Genomic DNA, 25,493 nt, shown 5'->3' with positions numbered 1-25,493 from the left:
TTGGATTACAGGTGTGAGCCACTGCACCCGGCCTGTTGCTGGTGTTTTTATCTCTTTACAGGTTAAAAAGCACAGAGAGGTTAAAACATTGACCTCAGTCACAAAGCAAAATAAGAGACAGAGGATGTCTTGACAATGAGGTCAAGTCTCTCAACGAAGCTCCTAAATATTTTCTTTTTGAGGTATCTCATAAGAGAATTATACTCAGAAAGGGTAAGGAAATCATAGGATAACTCCTTTCTGTCTGTCACTACACTGCTCACCAAACCTAAGGTAAAGTTACATAATATGACAGAGAAGTTCAAACAAACTGCAAAATACCCACCAATAAATGAAACATGTCAATATCTAATATGCATGGAAGGTCTTCATGGCCGTCATTAGGCACCAATGCTAGAGATTTAAAGAAAAATACATTAGCATATTTCATATGACAACATATGTTAAAATGCGTATGATCTGCTTTAAATTTATCTTCTTGCAAGATACGTAAGAATTTATAAGCTAGAGCTTACATATAAGAAAACCAGTACTACTAAATATTTAATTCATTATTGAGAGAAGCTGAACCATTAAAAACAAAGTATCAGAGGATGAGAAATGGCCATAACATGCATTACAAATGTATTAATACTTACATGCAAAAAGTTTACAAAAATGTCCCTGCACCACTGAAAGCGATGCCACTGTCCAGTGTGCTGCTGCGAATCTCGTCAGTGACCTAAGACAGTCATCCTGAATTAAAGAAACCAACACAATTAACAAAAAACCAACATATAAAGCAGTTGTCTTTCAGGAATGCTAGTTCAGAGCACAGCTGGATGCACAATGAAACTACTCTAGATGGTATGGAACTAAATCTATGACATCTCAATGACATGTCTCTAACACAGGATAAATGAAATGGGAAATGTCTAAGTGTATGCTGAATAAATGAAACCTATCTCTTTGCCACCATGTTGCTGGCTTTCTCTAGAAAAGAAAAGAACACAGAATATAAGAGACACTCTCAAGATGAAAATGCAGGCCGGGAGTGGTGGCTCACACCTGTAATTGGAGCACTTTGGGAGGCCGAGATGGGCAGATCACCTGAGGTCAGGAGTTTGAGACCAGCCTGGCCAACATGGAGAAATCCCATCTCTACTAAAAATAGAAAATTAGCTGGGCATGGTGGTGCACACCTGCAGTCCCACCTACTCGAGAGGCTGAGGCAGGAGAATTGCTTGAACCTCGGAGGTGGAGGTTGCAGTGAGCTAAGATCGCGCCACTGTACTCCAGCCTGGGCTACAGAGCAAGACTCTATCTCAAAAAACAAACAAGCCAAGATGTGATGCAGTATTTCTTTATTTTTATCCCAAAGAGATACTCTAAAACATATATTTCTTATGTTTATCCTACAGAGATATTCTAAAATGTGGATACTTTTCTTTAAAATGTAGAGTATCCTAAAGAGACTCTCTAAATGTAGTTTCCCCAATATTTGGAATATCCTAAAGAGATATTTGGACATATCCAATAAAATGGGGGCACAAATGAGGGTGCCTGGAGCGATTAAAAACTGTTACGAGGACTAAAAAGCAATAATAAGAAAACTCTTGATTTAAAGAATAAGGCAGAAACAAAGCTACATGTGAGTACCAATTGTAATCAAGCATGAATATGCTAATAGAAAAAGATGGATACGTGATAAGTTGATGACATTTTCTTCCTGCTTATTTTTTCATTTTCCAAATTTTCTGTAATGTTGTGTGGTTCAATAAATATTGAGGTCCTGGCCGGGCGCGGTGGCTCAAGCCTGTAATCCCAGCACTTTGGGAGGCCGAGGCGGGTGGATCACAAGGTCAAGAGATCGAGACCATCCTGGTCAACATGGTGAAACCCCATCTCTACTAAAAATACGAAAAATTAGCTGGGCATGGTGGTGCGTGCCTGTAATCCCAGCTACTCAGGAGGCTGAGGCAGGAGAATTGCCTGAACCCAGGAGGCGGAGGTTGTGGTGAGCCGAGATTGCGCCATTGCACTCCAGCCTGGGTAACAACAGCGAAACTGCATCTCGAAAAAAAAAAAAAAATTGAGGTCCTACTATATATACTAGGTCTTGGTTCTGAAGATCTTCAAATAAAACTAATTCTCCCTCCTCCTGTTCTCAAAGAGCTTAAAACCCTGGGGGTGGGAAAGGGAGAAAGTGGGGAAGGAGGCAGACATCACAGACGAGAGAACTCTAACTCACAGTACATGCTTGGAGGGCTTTCTCAGGGAAAGGAAAGCTTGAACAGCATCTTAGAGTAGCAGTCTGCTTAGGGCATTCTCGACAGAGGAAATGGAATATGCAAGGCTTGGGAACTAGCATTGAGGAATTCGTAGTGATTCTACAAGTCTGGACCACAGGGGTAGGAACTGGGAGGAGGTGATAATGGAGAAATAGGTTAAGAAGTTTGTAGAAGTATGAAGAATATGATTAGGGTTGTTTTTGGAGGAAATCCTCTGATAATGTATTAGAGAAGGGTGAGACTCTCGGTAAAAACGGTTACAATAATCTAGGCAAGAAATGATATGGGGCTGAACCAAATGAGTAGAAGGAATGGAAAGAATCTGACAGACTTTGCTGACCAACTGAATGTGAATGCCCAGACTAAATAAGGTATCCAGGCTGGGTGCAGTGGCTCACACTTGTAATCGCAGCACTTTGGGAGGCTGAGGCGTGTAGATCACCTGAGGTCAGGAGTTCAATACCAGCCTGGCCAAGATGGTGAAACTCTGTCTCTACTAAAAACACAAAATAGCCAGGTGTGGTGGCGTGAACCTGTAGTCCCAGCTACTTGAGAGACTGAGGCAGGAGAATTGCTTGAACCCAGGAGGCAGAGGTTGCAGTGAGCTGAGATTGTGCCACTGCTCTCCAGCCTGGGTGACAGAGTAAGACTCTGTCTCCAAAACGAGAAAAAAAAAGGAACTGTTGGTGTGCGTAAAATTACACACACACACACACACACACACACACACTCTCTCTCTCGCTCTCTAAGAATATGAAATATGATATGAAATTAAAAACTGCTTTTTCTCTTTTAAAATCTGTATTTAAACATTTTTCACCACATAGATTATCTGTAAAATAAAATAAAACATGCTTTAAAATAACTTGGCCAAAGAAAGGAAGCAAAGAGCTAGGGCGCTAGACTGAAGGAAGCAACGCTGAGAGCAGGAATAAGAGGATAACTAAGCACACTCATCCACAGAGGAAGTGCATGGAGAGAAAGAAGAGAGGACACTGATGGGGAAGAGATGGATTCCACAGATGGGCATTCTTCCAAACCACATGGAAGAAAGGGTAATGGGATCCCTTATCCTCTGATAGAGGAGTGAATGCAGTTATTCATAAGTCCTAACAGTGGAGTCAGGAAAACAGAAGTTGTTCACCCTAATAGTTATATACTTTAAAAAATTAAATTAAAAAATTTAAAGAGCATTTTATTATTTATTTATTTATTTTTTTCTGAGACAGAGTTTCGCTCTTGTTGTGCAGGCTAGAGTACAATGGTGCGATCTCAGTTCACTGCAACCTCCGCCTCCTCGGTTCAAATGATTCTCCTGCCTCAGCCTCCCAAGTAGCTGGGATTACAGGTGCTCACCTCCATGCCTGGCTAATTTTTGTATTTCTAGTAGAGATGGGGTTTCACCATGTTGGCCAGACTGGTCTTGAACTCCTGACCTCAGGTGATCTGCCTACTTTGGCCTCCCAAAGTGCTGGGGTTACAGGTGTCAGCCACTGCGCCCTGCCTAGACTGCATTTCATAAGGCCAGTATAACTTTGATGCCAAAATCTTACAAGAAAAAAAACAGGCCAATGTCTCTTATATGCATAGGTGTAAAATCTTAGACAAAACATCACACGACTGTGTGGAATAGCTCATGTCTGTAATTCCAACACTTTGGAAGGTTTAAGTGGGAGGATCCCTTGAGCCTAGAAGTTTGAGACCAGCCTGGGCAACACAGTGAGACCCTGTCTCTAAAAAAAGTAAGAAATAAAAAATAACATATCACAAATCAAATACAGTGATATATAAAAATGGATAATATACATAAACAGGTTGAAATTATTTCAAGAATGCACGATTGGTTTAACATGTGAAAGTTAATCAATGAAAAAACCAGAAAAAGTTAATCAATGTAAAACGATCAATACAAAACCATATTAATAGAAAAAAGTAGATGCAGTAGCAGCAAGAGTATCCCAAAGTAGTCTGAAGTATATAGAATCAAGAAATGTATAAAACTGCCTTGAAAACTAGATAAAATTCTATGCTATATACCTGTCTTTTCAATAATCGACACACTAACTCTTAGTGTGGCAAAAAACATCGTCAATATTGATCATAGATCGTATCATAGTTAAGACTGATATGAATTGCCATTCTGCTGATTTACTATAAAGATGCAATTCAGGGCTGGGTGCAATGGCTCACACCTGTAATCCGAGCACTTTGGGAGGCTGAGGCAGGTGGATCACCTGAGGTCAGGAGTTTGAGACCAGCCCGGCCAACATGGTGACATCCCGTCTCTACTAAAAATACAAAAATTAGCTGGGCATGGTGGTACATGCCTGTAATCCAGCTACTTGGGAGGCTGAGGCAGAAGAATCTTTTGAACCAGAAGGCAGAGGTTGCAGTGAGCAGTGAGCTGAGATTGTGCCACTGCACTCCAGCCTGGGCAATAGAGAGAGACTCCTTCAAAAAAAAAAAAAAATGCAATCAGGCCGTATCTCTAGATATTCTAGTTCAGTAAGTCCACAGGGGCCCAGATATCTATATTTTTTACAAACTCCAAAGAGATTTTTAATGCAGAACTTCTAGCTGAGAACGTCTGATACTGAAGCTATCGTCCTGAAACAATAAAGGCCTTGAGATGCTTTAAAAATAAATAAATAAATAAGGGTCCAGAGACTGGGTGTGTGCAATGACAAAAGCCAGAAAACTAGTTGATAAGTTGTCCCATGTAACTCTATTTTCTATACTGGTTTTTGTTTCTTGGTTAGGTCCTTACATCACTGGTTCTCAATCCTAACTCCTAAGAAACTTTTAAAAAATATTAGTGTCCATCTTCAAAAACTGATTTAACTGATCTGTGTCAGGGCCTGACATTAAACACACACACACACGCGCGCACGCACTCTCTCTCTCTCTCTTCACAACTTCTATTTGAGGAAAAACAAAACAATCCCCCCAAATCTTCCAGGTGATTCTACATGAATAAAATGAGATGATTTTGCTCTCAAAGGCATTTTTGTTTTTTTTGAGACAGGGTCTCACTTTGTCACCCAGGCTGGAGTACAGTGATGGGACCATAGCTCTCTGTAGCCTTGACTTCCTAGGCTCAAGTGAGCCTCCCACCTCAGCCTCCTGAGTGCCTGGGACTACAGATGCATGCCACCATACCTGGCTAATTTAAAAAAAATTTTTTGTAGAGATGGAGTCTCAATATGTTGCCCAAGATGGTCTTGAACTCCTGGGCTCAAGCCATCTTTCTTCCTTAGCCTCCCAAAGTGCTGGGATTTACAGGTGAGAGCCACTATGACTGGCCTCAAAAGCACTTTTATGATTGAAAGCTTAAACAGCAGGAAGTTTATGACATTAGTAGATACTAGCTACAAAGTGAAAACAAGCAAGCTTTGACTGTATACTCCTTTGTTTTCCTTGGCATTAAATGTGCTCAGTTTGACATTAATTTGTGCTTATTTATACATGTTACTTTTAAAAGATGGTTAAATGTGTGTTGTTTTATATTTCCATTTACAGTGTTATAAACTCAAGACTAAGCACTCTAGTTTTAGTTTTCCATATTTTCAAGTACTTCACCAAGAGCTCTGAATGAAAAGAGAGGTATAGTTATTTCCTGAAGTTTATTTATTTTATTAATTAAAAAAAATTTTTTTGAGATGGAGTCTCACTCTGTTGCCAGGCTGGAGTGCAGTGGCGCGATCTCGGCTCACTGCAACCTTCACCTCCCGGGTTCATGCGATTCTCCTGCCTCAGCCTCCCAAGTAGCTAGGACTATAGGCACGCCACTACGCCCAGCTAATTTTTGTATTTTTAATAAAGACAGGGTTTTACCATGTTGGTCAGGATGGTCTGATCTCTTAATCTTGTGACCTGCCTTGGCCTCCCACGTACTGGGATTACAAGTATGAGCCACTGCACCTGGTCTCATGAAGTTTATTTAAAAGAAAAACTAAACCACAAATGTTACTTCTTCAATATCCTTACAGAAAATGGGTTTTTACTATGACAGAAGTGCATGCAGTAACTATTGCAGGTCCATGAGATTAAAAGAAGCAGAACCACCTAACTTCCATTCCATCCTTTCATGAATTGAATAAACTGAGAACTTACCAGTCTGCAAGGTAAAGGACCAAACAATGGTTTATCTTCATCACTCAGAATTCTTTCTACGAATTAAAGATGGTTAAAATGGTAAATTTCACGTTATGTACATTTTAATATAATTGTTTTAAAAGGTTAAAAAAACCCAATTCTGCAGACAGTACAATATTGTCAGGTTTCAGAATCTTCAAAGTCATTTCACAAGAATTAAGTTTGGTTACAGAGTAAAAATGAACAGTACATTTCTTCAACTGACAAGAAGCTATAACCACCACCAAGAGTTCTCTGTTGCTGTGGTTAATTTATGAACTATCAATCTAGTATTTTGTCAGTACACTACATTTCTTGCTTCTCAGTCTTTTTATTATTATTTCTTCATACTGTTGCCCACTTTAAACACTTCATTTAAAAACACGATTCTATACATAATTCATATCAACAAATGCTTGTGACTTACAGAGGAACAGCTGTAAATCTCTTACCTATGCTTTGGATGGTGTATGCACAGCTACCCCAACACATTATGGGAACACGAGGATCCTCCTCATTGGGATGAACCTTTAGTCCCACCTTGTATGTAGCAGTTCCAAATGTCGTTAGCATTTCTTTTATGCTCTCAGAATAAGGGTTCCTGAAGTAAACATGTGTAAAATTAGCTCAGAACAATGCGCACATATCAATCAAATGGTTCAGTTTCTTAACAGCTTCTTGCTATATTGAAATTGAACCACTTAACATGTATCCAGAGGTAACTGTATGCAAAGTGATTAGAGATATGCAAACTGCCCCTGCCCAAGAGGAGTTAGGCTCTTTGATGTAGCAGGGGTGAGGCACAGGCTGAAAGCAGGGTGCTGGGCAAAGGTCTACAGGCTAAACAGTGAGATCCTTGACCCTGTTTCCCATCCTGAGAACATCAGCAGTGTATACCCCCTGCCACAGAGTTTAGTTTTTCCAGTGAACAATCCTCAGGGGAAAGTTGTTTTTACACACTGACATTTGGGGGTCACCAAGTAAAAGACTGGACGTGTCCTGAGCACCTTTACTGTGAGGCTTACAAGTCAGCAAGCTCCAATCTGTCCACCAGGTATTCTTATGCTCATTGGCTTAAGTTATCCAAGGACCAATAAGCATTTAAGGAAAGCATCAAAGAGATAAACCAAAACAAAGAAGCAGAGAAACAGAACTCAGGAAAAACAGACAATGTAGAAAGTTTCACTTACAGGAAATTAGGGTATCAGTTCAATAGGTCCAACAGTGAGCTAATAGAACTACCTCAAAGAACAAAATCCAGTAGAACATTATTTAAGAAACAACATAAAAAATTCTCAGAAATGGATATGGGGCTGGGCGTGGTGGCTCACACCTGTAATCCCAGCACTTTGGGAGGCCGAGGCGGGTGGATCCTGAGGTTAAGAGATCGAGACCATCCTGGTCAACATGGTGAAACCCCGTCTCTACTAAAAATACAAAAAATTAGCTGGGCATGGTGGCGCATGCCTGTAATCCCAGCTACTCGGGAGGCTAAGGCAGGAGAATTGCCTTGAACCCAGGAGGCGGAGGTTGCGGTGAGCTGAGATCATGCCATTGCACTCCAGCCGGGGTAACAAGAGTGAAACTTCATCTCAAAAAGAAAAAAAGAAATGAAGGATATGAATGTTCAGATTCAATAGGTTTACTAAAAGCCTAGCAACATGAATAAAAAAAGATTCATATAGCAAGAAATATCACAGAAAATGTCAGAACACTAAAGAGATAAAGAGAAATATTTTAATAGTTTTCAGAAGTAACAGAGTTATTAGCCCGGGTGCAGTGGCTCATGCATGTAATCCTAGCACTTTGGGAGGCCAAGGTGGGTGGATCATTTGAGGTCAGGAGTTCGAGAATAGCCTGGCAAACATGGTAAAACCCTGTCTCTACTAAAAATACAAAAAATTAGTGGAGCATGGTGGCGCATGCCTGTAGTCCCATCTACTTGGGAGGCTGAGGTATGAGAATCCCTTGAAACTGGGTGGTGGAGGTTGCAGTGACCTGAAATTGTGCCACTGCACGATCTTGTCACTTCATCCTGGGTGACAAGAACGATATTCTGTCTCAAAAAAAAGAGAAGTAATAGAGGTACAAAGGAACCAGGCATGGTGGCTCACGCCTGTAATTCCAACCACTCAGGAGGCTGAGATAGGAGGATTGCTTGAGCTCAGGAGTTCAAGGACAGCCTGAACAATGTAGACAGAACTCATATCTAAAAAAATTTAAAAAAAGTGGCTGGGTGTGGTGGCTCACACTTATAATCCCAGCTACTTAGGAGGGTGAGACAGGAGAATTGCTTGAACCCTGGACACAGAGGTTGCAGTGAACCGAGATCGCACCACTGCACTCTATCCTGGGTGACAGAGTGAGAACCTGTCTCAGAAAAACAAAAACAGAGTCGGGTGAGGTTGCTCACACCTGTAATCCCAGCACTTTGGGAGGCGGAGGTGGAGGGATCACGAGGTTAGGAGATCGAGACCATCCCGGCTAACACAGTGAAACCCTGTCTCTATTAAAAATACAAAAAATTAGCCACGCATGGTGGCCCACACATGTAGTCCCAGCTACTTAGGAGACTGAGGCAGGAGAATCGCTTGAACCCGGGGAGGCAGAGGTTGCAGTGAGCCAAGATCTTGCCACTGCACTCCAGCCTGGGTGACAGAGCAAGACTCCATCTCAAAAAACAAACAAAAAACAAAAATAGTTACAAAGGAACAGGAATTAGAATGGTATTAATTTCTCAATGGATATAAAATTTAGTAAAATAATAGCTTCAAAATCTAGATGAAAAGTTACTTCTAACCTATAATGCTATACCCAAACTATCAACTGGGCATATGAATAAAATGAACATATTTTCAAACATGAAAATATATCTTCCAGGTATCTTTTCTTAGGAATCTGCAAAAAGAGCAAGTATTTAAGAAAGAGGAAAACATTCAATCCAGAAAATAAGAGGAGTGGGGCCAAGAGAAGTGACAGCTGTCCCCCATCTTGACTGCAAGGGTGATGGTATTTATTGCTGTACATTGAAAGAAATCTAAGAGCCACGTGGCATGTTTAACTCTCACCTCTTTCTCCCAGTCGGCATTGCTGACCCCCCCACCACACCCCTTTCTCTACCTGGCTCTCCTTGACAACATCTAATCAGCACCACAGCTTATTAACTGTGCACCCTTTGAGATTACAAGTGTGCACCACTACGTCCAGATAATTTTTGTATTTTTAATAGCGACAGGGTTTCACTGTGTTGGCTAGGCTGGTCTTGAATTCCTGACCTCAAGTGATCTGCCTGACTTGGCCTCCCAAAGTGCTGGGATTGTAGGCGGGAGTCACCACACCCGGCCTGATGCATTTTCTATTCAAGTCTTATAGGTCTGTATTTATTGAATTACTTAGTACATAACAGGCACAGGTTCCAGGTAGCTTTAGGCACATTATATCACTTTATTCTAATAACATCTATGAATTATCCTCACTTAACAGATGAGGGAATTGAGGTACAGAGAGGTCAAGCAATTTGTCCGCAGTTGCACATTTAATAAGCTGTGGTGCTGATTAGATGTTGTCAAGGAGAGCCAGGTAGAGAAAGGGGTGTGGTGGGGGGTCAGCAATGCCGACTGGGAGAAAGAGGTGAGAGTTAAACATGCCACGTGGCTCTTAGATTTTTTTCAATGTACAGCAATAAATACCATCACGTAATGCTTAAACGTTTTTTGCTGCTGTTTTTGAGACAGGGTCACACTCTGTCACCCAGACTGGAATGCAGTGGCACAATGAAGGCTCACTGCAGCCCCCACCTCCTGGCTCACACTATCCTGTCTCAGCCTCTGCTTAAACGTTAGAACTAAAGATCAGTATCCTATAACATTTTGCTCCCTTGCTTGCCAAATCATATTCCTCCTAACTGCTGACTTAATCATTTATTTCAAATGGGTTAGATTTAAAAGGAATAAAATAATATACTCACTTAGGATGAAAATCAGGCCTGAACCCTTCAGGGAGCTGTAATTCATCCATATTTTCTGAATTCTTTGAAGAGGCATTATCTATAGAAACAGGCATTTTTGTACCATTATTCAATAGATGACAATATTCCTATAAAGTATGGTCATATAGGTTAAAGAAATTAAAAACAATAGGAAAAAAATTCTCTACTAAAAACTGGCATAACAACCATATGAAACATGAAAACACTATTGCTCTAGTTGACCAAGGCCCTTTCTTCAGTTATCTAGGCTTTTCCTCATAGTGCAGCCACTACAACAAAAACATGAGTAGCTATTCTGTTCCTATGAAAACCAGTGATATAAATCCTGTTCATATTACATTCCCACAAGGTCATAAGTGCCGTGCATGGTCTATGAAACCTGGGAAGCCTTTGGGAATGCCAACAGTAAGGTGAGTTAGCTCACCGAGAACTAAAGCTAGCTCTGCAATGCTCAGTTACATCTCCCCCACCTCCAGAAGCTCTTCAATAAAATGGGGGAATAAGTGAGAAGTGTTTATTATAAACTTCACATGAGCTTGTGTGTTTAAGGAATAAGGAGTAATGCAGTGAAGTCAAATTTCGTTTATTAAGACAAGGAAAATTAGAATGAGTCAAAATTTTAAATGGGAGGTTTTACTTTTAAACAATTTCTTCTGGAAAAACATTTTCTGATGACCTCGAACTTTAGGGAAAAATGAAAACAGGTTACCAGAACTTACTAGGAGTACTTTCTTCTTTCCTAAGAAACTGTAATGCTTTTATTTGCTGAGATATTGTTCTAATCCACTGAGTCAGATTTGGTTGGTCTGAAAAATTTAACCTGCTAGAAAAGATTATAGAGAGTATTTAGTGTTTTATTATTGTTCCTTAAGATACAAAAGACTCCTTAAATGATCATAGGCATATTTTAGACACACTCCAAATATTAAAAACAAAAAGAATAAGGGAAAATTTGCTGCCTTAAAAAAATCAGGATATTGGCCAATGGAAATGAATATATTATTTGTCAATATGATGGTAATAACACTGTATTAAAAATCTCACTCTTCAGTACTGGAATTTGCTAAAATTTCTTATGTATCACAATTGCCATCACTATTAATATCTACCATGTGCTTATTATGTTACAGGCAGTTAGTAAATCATTTTACTGCAACTATCCTATGGTATTAGATTTAACCCTCAAAATACCCTTACATTTTGTTTTAGGTTGTATTATTATTTGCACAGGTTGTATTCCTGTATTATTTGTATAGGTTGTATTCCTATATTTTGTAATAGATTGTATTATTGTCCCCATTTTACAGATGAGGAACCTGAGGTTTAGAGCTATGTAACTTGACTAAGGCCAAATAAGGGACAAAGCTAGCATTCAAACTTGGCTCTGTCACATTCCAAAGCCTGTGTTCTTTTTATGACTGTATTCAAATATGACTAAACCATAATAGAATCTCATGGGCAAAAATCAAAAAGTGGACCAATATAGTGGCAGGTGAAATCCAAGAAGGGTGATTTCTTCTTATACACAGTTAATCTCAATCTAACTATAATTAATTTCTTTATCAGTTCAAATGCAGCTAAGTCAGTACCATGATATTCTTTTATAATTAAAAAGCATGAGCTTACACTCAAATCTACTAATATTTGAAGAACATTTTGTGGTAGCATAGACTAAGACACCATAATTTTTAACTCCTAAAACTGACAAGGAAAAACTGACTTTGTTTTGAACTAAATCCAAGTAACAAACAACACAGAGATGGATCATTTATATTCACATAACTTAATATTTGTACATGCAAGGCAGAGAGCATAATTCTACATTGAGAAATGAAATTCAGATTTGCATAGCAGACATTATCAAATCCATATTTGAAATGACTGTGTCCCATACTCCTAACTAAAAGCATCCAAAAAATTATGAAGTTAAAGAAATTTTCCATTTTCTTTTTTTTGTTTGCTAGACAAATTCTAAAAGAGCTAAAAATATGGAACACTTCGTGAATTTGCGTGTCATCCTTGTGAAAGAGCCATGCTGATCTTCTCTGTGTCATTCCAATTTTAGTACATGTGCTGCTGAAGCAAGCACTTATTCTGTTTCTGAGATAGGGTCTTGCTCTGTTACTGAGGCTGAAGTGCAATGGCATAATCAAAGCTCACTGCAGCCTTGACCCAAGTGAGCTTCCCACCTGGGTCTCCCAAGTAGCTGGGACTATAGGCATATGCTACTACATCCAGCTAACTTTTTACTTTTTGTAGAGATTACGTTGCCCAGGCTGGTCTTGACCTCCTGGGCTCGAATGATCCTCCCACCTTGGCCTCCCAAAGTGCTAGGATTACAGATGTGATCTACAACGCCCAGCTGAGATTTTCCATTTAAAATATACCAGAAGATTTTCACTTTTTGCCTGGTTCTTAAAAGTATGAATGGCCAGCAAATTGCAAAGAATTTTATTCAAATTTTAGACTGTCCTATAAAGTCATTTTGAGCTGTTCCATCTCCTCCTACCAGTTACTGAGCATCTCTTGAAAAGTGTATGGGAGATATTCAAAGTAGAGTCCCTAGAAATAAACCAGATACTTGGTTTTCATGAATATACAGAAATTTTATAGCTTAGACACTGTTAATTTTTGGCCTGTTCCACTCTAAAAACTAGAATCATATTCCGCAGGTCTGCTAGAAGAAATGACTAAAATTGGAAAAGTATCTGGAAAACACTATGCAATTGCCTAGACTAGGTTTTCCTCCCTGATTTATAATTTCATTATCTTCAAAGCAAACTATTGCTCTAAGTTGTCATAAGCCAAAACTTACTTGTTAAAAATATTTCTCGGAGGAAGCAGCAGAGGAATAACAGTATTACTCAAGCATTCACAAAGGGGGCAAAGGAATTCTCCGTTTTCTACGTCATAGCTTGTATGTAAGCGTAATCTCTGTTGCCTTCGCTGTTCTTTAGCTTGAACGGAATCAAAATACCTTTACAATTAGAGAACATGAGGTATCAAAACAATGGTAATTTATATAAATGACAGCCACAAACTCCAACATTTTAAATAATTTGTTTCCACAAATAGTTCAAAAATGAAAATCTTTTAACATCATTATTTTTAACACGATTTTTGAGTGATTTTAAACTAAATTATTTTTAAAGTGATTTTTGAGTGATTTTAAAAATCAAAATGGATTAAAAGGTCTAAAACGAGAAAATAAAAAAAAAAAAAGAATGCAATGTAAAAAAGCATTCACAAAGCAGCAACAAATATTTCTTGGTGCCATTGTTCTCTTGCCACTTCCCCAAGGCTGGTGGCGCTTTTGTTTGTTTGATTTTTGAGACGGCGTCTTGCTCTGTCACCAGGGCTGGAATGCAGTGGCACGATATTGGTTCATTGCAACCTCTGCCTCCCATGTTAAAGTGATTCCTGTCTCAACCTCCCACATAGGTGGGACTACAGGCATGCGTGGTGGCTGTTTGTTAGAGGTACTTCATACCTGGGTGAGCACAGTTCTAGAGTAATAGTATTATTGATTTGTTGGTTTTGTAGAAGCACAGAAACCCCAAGGTAGAATAAATTTAGGACTATGTCATCTTATCACAGGGAGCCATTACAATTTAGGAAAATAACAAAGCAAGTACTAACATCTGTGGAATCAAGAGTTGTCCACCCTGGACCCAAAGAAAGACAACAATACCCTTCTATTGCTTATCCTACTGTAAAAACCCTTTTCTTCATCCACAGACTGACACAGATAGATCTACTTTCTTCTTTGGAAGATAAAGAAGAGACTTGGATATAAAGCTAAATTTAAAAATATATCTAACATACTTTACATCTATGACAAGGCAAGTAACTTTTGTTATTTGTTAAGCAATGATATAGAAATTTTTGTTCAACATTTTAGTTCTTTCCCCATTTCTAGAATAAAATTCCCTCTATTTAAAAAATGTTGAGCCCTTAGATAAACTTCTTTTGACAAATATCAAAAATATAAATTACCTTTGCCAACAATGGGCATGCATAATGTGCCCACAGCTACTAGTGTGTGTTCCACAAGACAAGTCAGGGTGCATGAATAATGGATCATATTTTTCTGCATTACAAAACAAAAACAAAAAGCAAATAATTTACTTTTCCTATAACAAATGTGTAACTTTAAATTGTAAAATCTTTGATAAAGACTTGTAAATTTGAAATGAAATGCTAGTTTATTCCTTTTTATCTGTGATATCAATAATTTATGCAAGACCTTGGATTATTTAGAAAGCAGGAGTCTTAATTTTCACAATCCACAGGAAATTAAACATTCTCAAATTGTAAACTGAAATTTGAACTATGAATTTAAGTATATCCAATCTTTTGAACATTTCACACTTTCAGGGCACTGAGACATTCCAATTCCTTCCATTATATCCTGAGCTCAAGGTAAAAGAGATACTCTCTTCATGGGGCTCCCTTATGTTCAGGGCAGCTGGGTTACAATGATCTCTAATAAAAATGTTTTGGCAATAATGGAGCGCTCCCTAGAGGACAGACTGCCTAACGACACTCAAACAGAGAATAATCGTATCAGAGCCAAAGTGACAACAAAAAATACAAGCACATACCGGATCAGATGCGGGGGGGAAAAAAAAAGTAATTCAGAGGCTTCTGTCCTGGTGCTAATTTTTATATTCAAAGGCGATGAAAAATTAAGAAAAACGGAATGGATGTCTGGCTTCTTTTGAAATTTTTTGAATTATTTATATAAACTAGTATAATCCTAGAAAGAATTACTTCTAATTTGCTTTAATAGTTTTAATTTAACACTAGAACGGTGCAAATGTCAAAGCATTAAGAAAATCTTTTATGATATAAATTGTGAAAGCATTTAGAAAATCCACTTACAGCTAGCTAATGTTTTTTCTTCAGGAAGTAACAAATTAAATAAAATTAGCAACTTTGTCTTTGGCCTGGAATGAAATTTATAAAGCATGTAGTTCAAATAATGGTGTTTTTTTTTTTTTTTTTTTTTTAAAAGACAGAGTCTTGCTCTGTTGCCCAGGCTGGAGGGCAGTGGTGCGATCCCGGCTCACTGCAACTTCTGTCTCCTGGGTTCAAGCAATTCTCGTGCCTCAGCCTCTCAAGGGCGCCTACACTCTCAAGTGCACCTTTATTATAGGAGCACACCACCACACCCAGCTAATTTTTTTTTTGTACTTTTAGTAGAGACAGGGTTTTGCCATGTTGGCCAGGCTGGTCTCGAACTTCTGACCTTAGGTGATCCACTTGCCTTGACCTCCCAAAGTGCTGGGATCACAGGTGTGAGCCACCACATCCAGCCCAAATGATCATTTTAAAGATGAAGCAGACTAATCTTTCATAAGTAGGGTGTGAAGACTTTCATAACACAGAGAAGACAATTCTACAAGTATGCTCTCAAGCCTCCTTTCACTCTGCAATGTGAAAGGCACTGGCTAAAGAAGTGCTCTGGGAATTCCCAAGACACAGTTCCTACTCTCAAGAAGTTTACTAGGTATGCATACAGAGCACAACCTACAAGCAGAGAAATAAATGTGTCTGTGGTGGACACAATCATGTCCGGTCTGGATCTCCCTGTTTTACTCCCTTAGTTGCTGAAAGAGAGTCCTCAACTATTCGACATGGTTAACTGTATCTCAAGAACCTGCTTTGATATACAGATACACAATCTGTGGTGGTATTACTATTCTAAGTCAGAATTTGGCTCAAGGATTGCCTTGTACATAGCTAACTCTCCATCACTTTTCTCAGGAGATTCTACTCTGGCTCTATCAATAAGACAAAATAATTATTTCAATGTGTCAACAAACTACCAGGACTTTATAAGTGTACTGAAGGATGGGAGACTGTTAAAGGCCAAAGTATGTAATGCTATATCACAAAGAAAAGCTTTTCTTTGAATCCCTGCTATTTATCAGCTATGTGATTCATATAACTTTCTGCAGTGGTTCCACATCTGCCAAGTGGGGAATTCCTGCCTAAGTTACCTGCCAAAGACATCACCCAAGTCTATGGAGCTATTTTCTTTTTCTATTTTATTTTATTTTTAATTTTTTCTTGCATTGGAATGGAGTTATTCTCAAGATTTAAAAAAAATCTCAATGTATCATCAACCATATTAACTGGCTGTTGTTATTAATAGGGAAGATGAGGATCTAGCTATGACTTACCTGGATCTTGAATGAATTTACTTCTGTTTTTTGATAATACAGTTGATCTCTGAACAAATGCTGCCAAGACCATCGCCCTGCTTTCCACTTTAACTTCTTGTTCCTCTTGACACAATATACATGTAACAAATTGTCTTTGTTCAGGAACCTGAGTTTGTGTGGGGCCCAGGGCTGTAAGTGTCATATCTGAAACCACAGGGCTGCAATACAAAGGTTATGAATATACGGAAGGAGCCTAAAATCTTTCTGTAGAATCATAAGATAGCAGACCACAGGTATGTACATATTCAGCACATGGTTTTGATAACTTGGATTGTCAAGTCTTTGGTCTGTATCAAAACCATCTCTTTTAATCCTCACAGTAATCTAACATGCAACACAGATCCACATACTCTAGGTAACTGAGTATAATGTACTCATTCTTTCATGAATGTCCAAGGTCTTCTGCAGAAAATACCAACTAGGTGTACACAGGAATTACCATATCTATATCCAGAGATTTCTAAGACTAAATCTTCGAAATGGAGGTCACAAAATTTACCTATGAATTCTACTAAATTACTTTAGGATTAAAAGTATACTTACAAGGAAAAAAAGCAACACTGCCCCTAGTGGAGAACAATTGGTCAAGAGATTAATTTTTTTTTTTTTTTTTTTACCTATTATCAAGAACAGCAGAGGTTGAGGCATCCAGTTCTAATGTCTGCTGAAAGAGTTCTTTGTTTTCATCAATAAAATGCCGCTGCATTTCAGACATCTGAGCCATGATCTTTTCTCTGCGCAATCTGGCGATCTCAGCTTTTCTCTTCCTCTCAGCTTTATCTTTGTCTCTTGAACTCTGAAATTATGCTCCATTCAATTAGTCCATGAGATGCTAAAATGTACTTTTTTTTTCCAAAGCAGAAGTATCTTTATTGTAAATACCAATTTAAAAACTATTCTGTAATCTCACTTATTTAAACAAGAGAAAAGACAAATTGATCTAACAAGTTTTAAAGAAAAAAAGCAGACAAAAAATAGTTACAACAAATAGAGATAAATAGTGGCACATTTCTTGGAATTTAAATGTTGTGAGAGTAACATCAACTGCCACGTTACTGCAGATACGTTTAATTTGTTCACACTGAACTTGCTATAATTTTTTAGTATTATCACACTTTACTTTTTATACCTCTTCCATTATGGTTCCTTCTGTTTCTGCCATGGGACTGGTAGGTGAACTCTCCCTCATCTTTTTAATAGCATTAAAAGTCTACAAAAAAAAAAATAAAAGTATCAGTATCCTGTATAAAACATTATCACAATGTATACATAACAAATATTTAATATTTCTCACAAAAAGCAGTCAAACTAGGAAATTTTACCTTTAATATCCACCGAATCATGTCTTTGTGGATTTCTAGGTAGGGGGCATTTTGTAGTGTTTCTAGCATAGCCAGTATGCTAGGAGAGTTTTTGGGCGCTTCACCAGGTTCTATGGCAGAAAAATAAAAGGCACAATAACAATAGTTAACGCTTCATAGTACTTATTCCTATGCACAGGATCATAAATGCAGTTGCTTATAATACCTATTGCCCATAATTTGATTATGGCTCTACTGAAATAGAGATTTTCAATACTTCTTGAGAATATGACATATTTGTCCTTTACAAACAAGTTGCTAACAACTCAAATTAGTTAAGCATTCAAAAGTGACTTTTTATAGCAAATGATTATTTTAACATCCCTTTAGCAAAATTATATATAAATTCGGCCAAAAATAATTGGTGTACCTGAGATTTTACAGGTCTAAGAAAATAAATTAGCATTAAGAGGTATATATGTAAAAAAAATATATGTATTTTTTTTACATATATACCATTTAAGAGGTATATTTTTTACATATATACCATGTAAAAATAAATACGTATTTTTTTACATATATACCATATAAGAGGTATATATTTAAAAATATATCTATTTGCTCTGACCATTGCCTTTAATAAAAACTACATTCAGAATAAAATGAATTTCTTCCCCTAGGAATTCACTGTTTATCTGAATAAAAGAGTCGAGTCCATATTTTCTATTAGTCTACAGCCAGAAATGTTTGATTATTGATTTTCTTGATTTTGGTGCTGCCCATTCTGGAAAAATGTTCCTTTTTCCTAAGAAGGGAAGAGATTGAACTATGTGATCTCTAATATTCCATTAAATCTAAAATTAGATAAGGTGCATTAGGGATGTGACTCTAGATAAGAGAGGTTTCTTTGCAAATAAATTGTTTATCTTAATTTATGTACAATGTTTAAAGACAAATAAGAATAATGTTGAGGGAAAATGATTAATTAACGGAAAGAGAAAGTAAGAGAGAACCTAGTATCTTTTTTTTTTTTTTTTTTTTTGAGACAGAGTATCACTCTGCCGCTCAGGCTGGAGTACAGGGGTGAGATCTCAGCTCACTGCAACCTCCACCTCCTGGGTTCAAGTGATCCTCCTGCTTCAGTCTCCCAGCCTTTGCCACTGCACCTGGCAAAGAACCTAACGTGTTATAGTGATGAGTGAATGAAATTAGGGAGTATCGGCTGGGCGTGGTGGTTCACGCCTGTAATTCCAACACTTTGGAAGGCAGAGGAGGGCGGATCATGAGGTCAGGAGTTTGAGACCAGCCTGACCAACATGGTGAAACCCTGGCTCTATGAAAAATACAAAAATTAGCTGGGTGTGGTGGCTTGTGCCTGTAATCCCAGCTACTCAAGAGGCTGAGGCATAAGAATTGCTTGAACCCGGGAGGCAGAAGTTGCAGTGAGCTGAGATTGCGCCATTGCACTCTAGCCTGGGCAACAGAAGGAGACTCTATCTCCAAAAAAAAAAAGAAAGAAAAGAAAAGAAATTAGGGAATATTTTGTGTGGTTATCCTAAAATAAATGCATGAGAAGCAAAGAAAGCAAAAAACACTATATTAATCCATAGAAACAATATGGTAGAGAAAAAGAACAGGAAAAACTGGCAACCAAGAATGGTCTTCAGTGGGGAAAGGTGGCTCCTCCTCTTTCTCTCATTTATTTGGATGAGGGCAAAATGGAAAACTAGAGATGTAGCAGCAGACAGAATTACTTCTTCCCTGTCCCCAGGCAACGTAACTCTCACAGTTATCATTTAGAAAGAAATGGCACTGAACACAGTTACAGAAATAATCCTTTTCAATCAAAGCATTTATAAACTCCTATCATAGCACCATAAATTCATTTAAAAACACCTCAGTGAATGGCTGACTACAGTTTTGAGGCAGGGAAAGTACAAGATGAGCTTGGGCATCTTTTGGGCCAGAAAGTGAGGTGGTATTCAAACACTAATGGGGCTGAGTGAAAAGGAGACAGAAGCTGACTAAATCAACTCCCACTGACCAAAATGGGCATAATTTGAGCATCAAAAGGAATAATTATAAGTGACTAAAAAACACTGAATAAAAATCCATGAATACTATTTCTAAAAACTCTGAACAAAAAACATTCAAAGTTGTCACAATTGCAGAAACTATCAGACCAATGGCTGATTCTGAAAATTAATAAACAAAAAGCTTTTCTTTGAGATGTGAAATATTATGTCTATAACAAATGGTTCAAGAAAGTATGTAAATATAAAAGCAAATATAGCAAACTACTGAATCTAGGTAGTAAGTATATGGATGTTTACTGCACAATTCTTTCGACTTGTCTATACGTTTGAAATTTCTAAAATAAAAAGCTAGAAAAACTCTCTGGCCTTCTGTTAAAAAGTCACGTTTCTTTATATGAAATGACAATCTAATCCCCTATAATTTTTCTTTTAATACTGTAGAATCTTACATCAACCACAGCTGACTCTAACTTTGAACTTAGCCCTAGGTATTTTTATAAAAATATATCAGGGTTTAATACAGAACCTTTACGACACAAATGAGTACATACAGCCTCATATATTTGGATTAAATATTACCCTTTTAGAATCTATATGATTAAATAAGAGGTTAAGTGATTTCTTAAAATCACTTACATTTTGAGTTAGTTTAGTAAAAAGCATATGTACATACTTGATATCTTCTGAGTGAAGGCAAATGTTACTACATGCTCTTCGGTGACATTCTCTAAATGTTGTTTTTCTTCTTGTAGTGCCATTCCAATTAAATGTAATACCTTGAATAAAATGTTTTGTAACTTTTAGCAATAATTTAAAAAAAAATCAAGCACATATTTTTATAAGAAATAGCAAAAAAGAATTATTGAAAAAGATAAACTATTAAACATTAAATGCAATTAAAAATAATCTGAAGTACTAATTTTTTTTCTTTTTTCTTTATTTTGAGACGGAGTCTTGCCCTGTTGCCCAGGCTGGAGGGCAGTGGCGCTATCTCAGCTCACTACAACCTCTGCCTCCTGGATTCAAGCGATTCTCATGCCTCAGCCTCCCGAGTAGCTGGGTCTACAAGCATGTGCCACCACACCCAGCTAATTTTTGTAGTTTTAGTAGAGATGGGATTTCATCATATTGACCAGGCTGGTCTCGAATGCCTGACCTCAAGTGATCCACCTACCTCAGCCTCCCAAAGTGCTGGGATTACAGGCATGAGCCACCATGCCTGGCCCTGAAGTACTAATTTTTATTAAATGAAAAGACTGAGGTTCATTTTCTAATAAAGAATTATTGGCAAGGAAAACAAAATTTTCTACTTCAATGAGAAAGAAATTTCAATTGCAAATTCTTAGGGTAAGCTAAAATTGCCACTAGCTGTGACCAGCAATTCATATAATAGATATTTTCAGTTTTATTCTATACTTATACTTCAGACTTAAAAAAACCTTCCAAGAATCAGTGGTCAAATTATTATAAAGCTAAAAGTATCTACCGTGTAATTATCCAGTCTATGACACTACCTAGTTTAATTTCTCTAAGGACTAAATCTTCATCATCTGAGAAAGACATACTTTTATTTCTACTGCCATATCATTTATAAACTTCATAGTTCTTCAATGTATCTCACAAAAGATTCCTTACCAGACTTCTAAGAGAGTGTATCAACGTATCTGTTTTTTTACTGCTTTTATCCCATGCCTGGTTTTCTTGTTATGTGAGACGGAGTCTCCCTCCGTTGCCCATGGCATGATATTGGCTCACTGCCTCCCAGGTTCAAGTGATTCTCCTGCCTGAGCCTCCCGAGTAGCTGGGATTACAGGCATGTGCTGCGATGCCTGGCTAATTTTTGTATTTTCAGTAGAGACAGGGTTTCACTCTGTTGTACAGGCTAGTCTTGAACTCCTGACCTCAAGTGATACACTTGCCTTGGCCTCCTGAAGTGCTAGGATTACAGGGATGGGCCATTGAGCCCAGCCTGTATCCCAGTTTTTGAAGGAGATGTGTGTGGTGTCTCTGTATCTTTCCCTCCACATGGGATGACTGTGGTTGTCAGAGACTTGGAAGAACTAGGTGACATAACGCAAATGTACATGTAAGGTAAATACTGTTCACACCTCTTTCCTCCATTATTTCCCATAAATCTTTGTTCACATAATGCTGACAGTACACGACAGCTAGTACAGTTGTACTGGTAGTGAGCTAGTATACCACAGCTCCATGCTTTTACACTTTAAATATGCTTACAGATAAATCTAAGGGCATTATGAGAATACATACATCTTAGTCAGTGAGACAAAAAGAAAGAATGATAGCTGTGGAGAAAGGCTCCAAAATTTGAATCTGAATTCTGGTTTTACTGCTTTCAAGCTATTAGTATATTCCCTCGGGGAGGGCCTCTGAGCTGATGTCATCATCTTTAACACTGGAAAAAACAGCTTCCTTCTATAGTTCTGAGGATTACAAACACTGTATACAAAGTACTTAATTAACATGGCCAGGCACAGTTGCTCATGCCCATAATCCCAGCATGTTGGGAGGCTAAGGCGAGTGGATCACCTGACGTCAGAAGTTTGAGACTAGCCTGGCCAACATGGTGAAACCCTGTCTTTACTTAAAATACAATAAATCAGCTGGGCGTGTTGGTGGGCACTGGTAATCCTAGCTACTCAGGAGGCGGAAGCAGGAGAATTGCTTTAACCTGGCAGGCAGAGGTTACAGTGAACTGAGATCACACCATCACACTCCAGCCTGGGTGACAAACAGGTAAAAAAAAAAAAAAGTGCTTAGCATGGAATAAGGCATAGCGTAGGTATTCTGTTTAATGAATAATTATGATATCACTTAGTAGTTGAGTAATATGGGAAGTTAATGGAACATCACTGAAACTTGGCTTCCTCATCTAACAATGGGAAAAACATTGTATCTACTCACAGGAATGTTGTTTGAAACCAATGAGATAATGTAAGATAAAGAATGACTTACATTAAAGTAAAATACAAACAAGGGCCCAGGCATGGTGGCTCATGCATGGAATCCCAGTACTTTGGGAGGCTGAGCGGGGAGGACTCCTTGAGTCCAGGAGTTTGAGACCAGCCTGGGCAACATGGCAAAATCTTGTCTCTACCAAAAATACAAAAATTAGCCAGGCGTTATGATGCATGCCTGTAATCCCAGCTATTTGGGATGCTGAGGTGGAGGGATCACTTGAACCCCAGAGACAGAGGTTGCAGTGAGCCAGGCAGAGGTTGTAGTTAGCAAGATAGCACTGCTACACTTCAGCTTCCTGGGTGACTGAGCCAGATCTTGTTTCAAAAAACCACAAACAACAACAAAAACAACACAAACAAGGTTCCAGACTTGCCGCCTAACTAGCTATAGAACCATAAGTCTCTGTTAGTTTCTTCAACTACAAAATAAGAATATGAATGATTCAAAAAAGTTTTTTGTTTTGGAAACTAATTAGATTAGAAACGTATATAAAAGATTACACATTATATCAATATCAGAGTACTACATATATGCAGACCAGGACCAAGCAAGAAGAGAAAGATTGCGCAATAGGACTGAGGTAATAACAACCATGTGGTATAAAAAAATCTGTCTGGCACTTGTTTTCACTGTCAGACACAAAAGCTGTAACCATATTTTCAAGTTGGGAAAGCACAATACATTTTGGCCTAGTTTTCCTGTGTATGGATATAGACAAGAATATTTTGCTTGTACTATAAAACGCTAAAATATAAATAACAAATGTCTTCAGACCTACCCTTTGCAGCATGGACTCTGACCAGGCATATCCATTATGTTCCACAGCCCATTGCAGAATTGTTCCCATGATGCACAACATGACATCTGACTGCAAAATGTTAACCAGGCTTGCAAACAGAGGGCAGAATGGAGGCAAAACTGGAGGCGGAAGAGCTGAAAATACAGTTGTTACTATTGGTTTCTTTTGTAGACCATGCTTTAAAAACCATCCCTTTGTTACTTCTGATAGTTTTAACTAAAGAATATTCATTCACACACACCTTAAAGCTATTATTTTGCCTTCTCAAGGTCAGATGCATAAAAAGAGCCATATAAGTAGCAGCAGTACAGAAGTCTTTTTCCCTAGGAAGTTCTTAAGATCTGAGATAAAATCAACCCAGAAGAGACTTAGTACACACTATTTCTATGTTAACATATTTATTATTCCTTTGAATAGGAGGTTATTCACTAGGAAAGCTTACATTCAAATCTTTCATTCCACCAAGGACAATCATCATAGTTAATGGAAACAATGTTTAACCAGTAAAAAAGATGAGCAGAAAATTTTTAGAAAGATTAAAAATACCTGTATCTTCTCTATTTTGTCTTTTTAATTTCCGTTGAGCTTCTTCTGCCTAATAAAAATAAAGTTATTTGGACCGGGAATTAGTAATACAAAACATATCTAAAACTAGTGACATAAGTTCATCTTTGTTGTATTATTTTCTTTTTTCTTTTTTTTAAATCTTTTCTGGCCAATCTTTTTTCTTAATCTTTTCTTTTCTTTTCTTTTTTTTTTGAGACAGAGTCTTGCTGTGTTGCCCAGGCTGGAGTGCAGTGGTGCAATCTCAGCTCACTGCAGCCTCTGACTCCTGGGTTCAAGCGATTCTCCTGCCTCAGCCTCCCAAGTAGCTGGACTATAAGGCACCTGCCACCATGCCTGGCTAATTTTTGTATTTTTAGTAGAGATGGGGTTTTCACTATGTTGGCCAGGCTGGTTTTGAACTCCTGACCTCGTGATCTGCCATAGCGTCCCAAAATGTTGGGATTACAGGTGTGAGTCACTGCGCCTGGCCTTTTTTTTTTTTTTTTTTTTTGAGGTGGAGTCTCACTCTGTCACCCAGGCTGGAGTGCAGTGGCGTGATCTCAGCTCACTGCAACCTCCAGCTCCCGGTTAAAGCAATTCTCCCTGCCTCTGCCTCCCAAGAAGCTGGGATTTACAGGCACCCACCCACCACGCCCAACTAATTTTTGTAGTTTCAGTAGAGATGGGGTTTCACCATGTTGGCCAGGCTGGTCTTGAACTCTTGACCTCAGGTGATCCACCTGTCTCAGCCTCCCAGGGTGCTGAGATTATAGGTGTGAGCCACCATGTCTGGACAAGGATGAAAATCTAAAATCAGAAAATAATACAACAGAGGCCAGGCGCAGTGGCTCACACCTGTAATCCCAGCACTTTGGGAGGCCAAGACGGGTGGATCACCTGAAGTCAGGAGTTTAAGACTAGCCTAGCCAACATGGTGAAACCCCATTTCTACTAAAAATACAAAAATTAGCTCAGTGTGGTGGCACACCTGTAATCCCAGCTACTTGGGAGGACGAGGAAGTATAATTGCTTGAACCTGGGAGGCAGAGGCTGCAGTGAGCAGAGATCATGTCTGCACTCCAGCTTGGGTAATAGAGCGAGACCCTGTTTCACATCAAAGAAAAAAAAATTTATCCTTAATGTTCTAGTCCTCCCCTAAATTAACACATCAAGGCTAAATTTTTTCCAACTAAAAGAATCTCTAAAT

At 38.4% G+C, this 25,493-nt stretch overlaps 1 protein-coding gene and 1 non-coding gene across 10 annotated transcripts in view; both read right to left on the bottom strand.

Annotated features, from left to right (window-relative positions):
- Positions 1-25,493, bottom strand: part of UBR2 (ubiquitin protein ligase E3 component n-recognin 2) — a 125,345-nt gene that overhangs the window by 17,965 nt on the left and 81,887 nt on the right. For 2 of the 9 annotated variants that reach the window (XR_013534213.1, XR_013534215.1), the window contains exons 24-38: positions 24,287-24,335; positions 23,720-23,874; positions 20,633-20,735; positions 17,945-18,054; positions 17,752-17,832; positions 17,240-17,418; positions 16,581-16,780; positions 14,389-14,482; positions 13,208-13,349; positions 11,112-11,215; positions 10,372-10,450; positions 6,857-7,005; positions 6,384-6,439; positions 639-735; positions 326-393 (exon numbers count right to left, since the gene is read on the bottom strand). Coding sequence is in view for 4 of the 9 variants with exons in the window: in XM_035295658.3 (XP_035151549.1) it covers positions 326-393; positions 639-735; positions 6,384-6,439; positions 6,857-7,005; positions 10,372-10,450; positions 11,112-11,215; positions 13,208-13,369; positions 14,389-14,482; positions 16,581-16,780; positions 17,240-17,418; positions 17,752-17,832; positions 17,945-18,054; positions 20,633-20,735; positions 23,720-23,874; positions 24,287-24,335 (1,686 nt within the window). In the remaining 5 variants the exon portion in view is untranslated. Of the gene's footprint in view, positions 1-325; positions 394-638; positions 736-6,383; positions 6,440-6,856; positions 7,006-10,371; positions 10,451-11,111; positions 11,216-13,207; positions 13,370-14,388; positions 14,483-16,580; positions 16,781-17,239; positions 17,419-17,751; positions 17,833-17,944; positions 18,055-20,632; positions 20,736-23,719; positions 23,875-24,286; positions 24,336-25,493 lie in introns of all 9 variants that reach the window. The other 7 variants (XR_013534214.1, XR_013534216.1, XM_035295658.3 and 4 more) reach the window with 4 other exon arrangements.
- On the bottom strand, positions 12,375-12,481 carry LOC118153253 (U6 spliceosomal RNA). The gene has a single exon (XR_004742509.1). It is a non-coding gene; the product is annotated as a U6 spliceosomal RNA (small nuclear RNA).

The sequence above is a fragment of the Callithrix jacchus genome, chromosome 4, assembly GCF_049354715.1.
Source record: "Callithrix jacchus isolate 240 chromosome 4, calJac240_pri, whole genome shotgun sequence".
Lineage (NCBI taxonomy): Eukaryota > Metazoa > Chordata > Mammalia > Primates > Cebidae > Callithrix > Callithrix jacchus.
This window is presented reverse-complemented; position numbering and strand designations above follow the sequence as displayed.